This window comes from Limulus polyphemus, unplaced genomic scaffold (assembly GCF_000517525.1).
Source record: "Limulus polyphemus unplaced genomic scaffold, Limulus_polyphemus-2.1.2 Scaffold907, whole genome shotgun sequence".
In the NCBI taxonomy this organism is placed as follows: Eukaryota; Metazoa; Arthropoda; class Merostomata; order Xiphosura; family Limulidae; genus Limulus; species Limulus polyphemus.
The window spans coordinates 204,162-207,567 of record NW_013666517.1 but is presented as its reverse complement, the minus strand read 5'-3'; the positions used below and the strand labels follow the sequence as shown (position 1 = coordinate 207,567).

The window sequence follows — 3,406 nt, the reverse complement described above, 5'->3', positions numbered from 1 at the left end:
CATAACCTCTGAATGGTGGTGATCCAACGGGTCACGGTGGTCTAGTCGCCTTTAAAATAATTAACTTTAACACTCCTGTTATATAACTAAATCGGCCCGGCATGGCCAGGTGGTTTAAGGAGCTCGACTCGTAATCTGAGGGTCGCGGGTTCGAATCTCCATCCCACCAAACATGGTCGCCCTTTTAGCCGTGGGGGCGTTATAATGTGACGGTCAATCTCACTTTTCGTTGGTAAAAGAGTAGCCCAAGAGTTGGCGGTCTGTGGTGATGACTAGCTGCCTTCCCTCTAGTCTTACACTGCTAAATTAGGGACGGCTAGCGCAGATAGCCCTCGTGTAGCTTTGCGCGAAATTCAAAAACAAACAAACAAACAAATAAAACTAAATAATGATTAAATATTAGATCACTAAATGAACTAAACAATAACTCTTGCACTAAACAGTTTGTATATTCAACAACAACTAAGCATAGCGAAATACAGTCACGTTTATGTGTACTTTTCTACGTAATATATAATAATTATTAACTTATATAATACCTGATAACACTTTCAATGTTATACTTCCAGTATCAATTCCGAGCTCGTTCTCGGCTTTACACTTGTACACTCCAGAATGCAATGGATCCACTGGATCAAATGTAATAGTGTCTCCCGTAACAACTGAGTTATTGAATAGCTGAATGTCCTTCTGTAGAAATAGATTAAAAAGCTACATTAGCTGAATTATTTTCAAGCAAACTACTTGAAAGTTTAATTAGATATAAGAAATAAATATCAAACTGATTACTCTACTATCATTCAGAACAAAACTCCGTTCAATTTGAGGTTTTTCACATATGAACAACATAGTTGACAAATCTCTAAAAGGATTGTCCTTAGTCTGTCGGCTGGCTGGAAAGGTAGGATATTATCTTCAGTGTTGTGCGAAAGCAGTTCAAAGGCTACAAGCGAAAGCGATGAAAACATTCCGGTATTATGATAAACACGTCTTGAATAAAAATCGCTATCAGCCAGAATTAACAAATAGAAATTGTCTATCAGTCTTAACCTCCGTTCGCCAAACTCACAGGAAGAAATTCATAGAATTTATGTGAGACGGGCGAACGGAGGCTGACTGATAGACGGTGTATCCCCACCGCAATGTGGGTCCTACTTCCGCAGTCACTTCCAAAACCCAGGGCACATTTTATATACCACATTATAGCATGTACCCCCAGGATCCGTTTAATTTATGCAGCATCTTCAATTCATATTTGTTTTTTGTTGCTTGGGCTTGTTTTGTTCATTTAAATGTCATTTATCACGGGTTTGGATTTGTTGTTTTTACTGCAGTCATTCCTTTTGATTATATTTTGCTTGACTGTTTAAGTATTAATTATATATATATATATGAGCAACAATAAATTGAAAACAATAATGTAAAGCAACTATAAACTATATCCTAGTAATAAAACAATGGAAACTGCCACTACATCGGTAATACACTCGAACTCGGTCGTCTTGAACTTTGAATTTGTGAATAAAAAGCTTGAGAAATTCAAAACGAAAAAGTAGATTATGATAGCAGAACGTACTTGTAAAACAGTTTGGATCATTTAACTTTTAAAAATAAAATAATGGACCATTTTGTGCTTCATACAATCAGTTATGAACTAAAGACAAGGATGTATCAACAACTCTAGTACGACGAAAAGAATCTATGTGCGTATGAACAACAGCCAGTAATGTGGCAAATCTTACTTATATTTTCAATTTACCAAATAACCCATTCAACTAGCTAAGCTATAATGATTGTCAAATACTGGCTATAGGCGAATTCGAGCATAAATCATCGTTAAAACGTTTAAATATTCTGATTATAAGCGTGTGGATTTTGCATAAACTATACATTCACCATGCTCTTTCATCACGTAATATGTCCCCAAGTGGCACAGCGGAATGTCTGCGGACTTCCAATGCTAGAAACTGGGTTTCGATACCCATGGTGGGCAGTGTACAGATAACCCATTGTGTAACTTTGTGCTTAACTTCAAACAAATCATCACGTAATGAACTTTCATTTTTTTTTCGAAAGCTAAACCTTCGGTGGATTATTAGGCCTAATTGATTGAAAAACCAATTTTATCTCATTTTATAGCTCAGAACCTTGTCAGAAAATAAATACCTAATTAGTTGTTCCAAATAATGTACTTTTATTGTTTTAGTTAATTGAAATAAGTTTTTCACCTTTATATATCTTATTTTAAAGATACGCAATGATATTTTAACTGCCAAGTTTGTTTACTATAGGTCTCATTTGTTCCTGGGGTATGCTTCAAGACTCGAATATTAATTTAGAAAACATCATGGACAAGTTATGAACAAAAGTAAAGAATATGCTGTGGCATGACGATTTATTGTCAAAGCCTATGGCATCAACAATATGTGTATAGTGGTTCTTGCTTCTGTCCCTAGTTAGTACCCTATACAGCATAAGATGACAAATTAAAAAAATCAACCTTATTTACATGTATATTGTGCGTAGTTTTCACTCTAAGCATAATTGAAGCCAATCCATCATATTTTCACCTGAGATAAATAACTTTGGATGGATTTTCGGCTACAATGTGTTATCTTTTGTCAATATTATTTTAATGTTACGGTTAGGGATAGTTAAGCATTGACCAAGACAAAGTCTGAGGTCAAATGTAGTTTATATGCTGCTCAGATTCCAACAGTCACCAGTAGCTAGTGATTACAGTTTTTAATAATGGCATACGTTTATTTTTCAGTTTCCACTGTTCATTGACTACAATGAAAATGTGTCTTCGAACAGCCAGAGAAAGAATGATCTTTGATAATAATATCCCTGTTACAGTGGAACCCTTTCAAGCCCACCAATGAGTTCAAGACTGATCATGTTAAGACGATATGTCTACATTTATAGAGCACAAACGATAACCCGACACACCACAATATCAATCGATTCTTACATGGAATATTCTGGAAATGTGTGGATGGGTGGAGGGGGTTGAGTTCCTGACAAAGTGTCCAGTCGATGTTGATTATGTGATTGTTACAGTTCATAGTTTTCTGTACGTACCATGAAGAATTATGTGATTGTTACTGTTCATAGTTTTTTATACGTACTGTTACAACAGCAGAAGTCACGCGACGCTGAGTTTCTAGGAGGATCATATTTCTTCCTGGCAACTCTAGTCTTTTCTACGAGTCATCTATTCCTGTATATAAGCAGGCAAATAAAGCGAGATAATTAATCGGAATTGAATTGCAGACAGGCAGAGACGGACAATTGAGTCAAGTGCGGTAGTGACCGTAAGTAAAGTGCGTGAATCGTTGTGATTAATAGCGTATGTTAAAGTTAAAGTGACTGTGGAGATTCAGTGTAGTGCAAAGTTGTATTG

At 35.9% G+C, this 3,406-nt stretch overlaps 1 protein-coding gene across 1 annotated transcript in view; it reads right to left on the bottom strand.

The window, feature by feature from the left end:
- The window catches only part of LOC106461167 (lachesin-like), an 85,157-nt gene that overhangs the window by 17,998 nt on the left and 63,753 nt on the right, over nucleotides 1-3,406 (bottom strand). Inside the window, exon 5 of the mRNA XM_013920960.2 lies at nucleotides 540-690. Coding sequence (XP_013776414.1) covers nucleotides 540-690 — 151 coding nt within the window. The remainder of the gene's footprint in view (nucleotides 1-539; nucleotides 691-3,406) is intronic.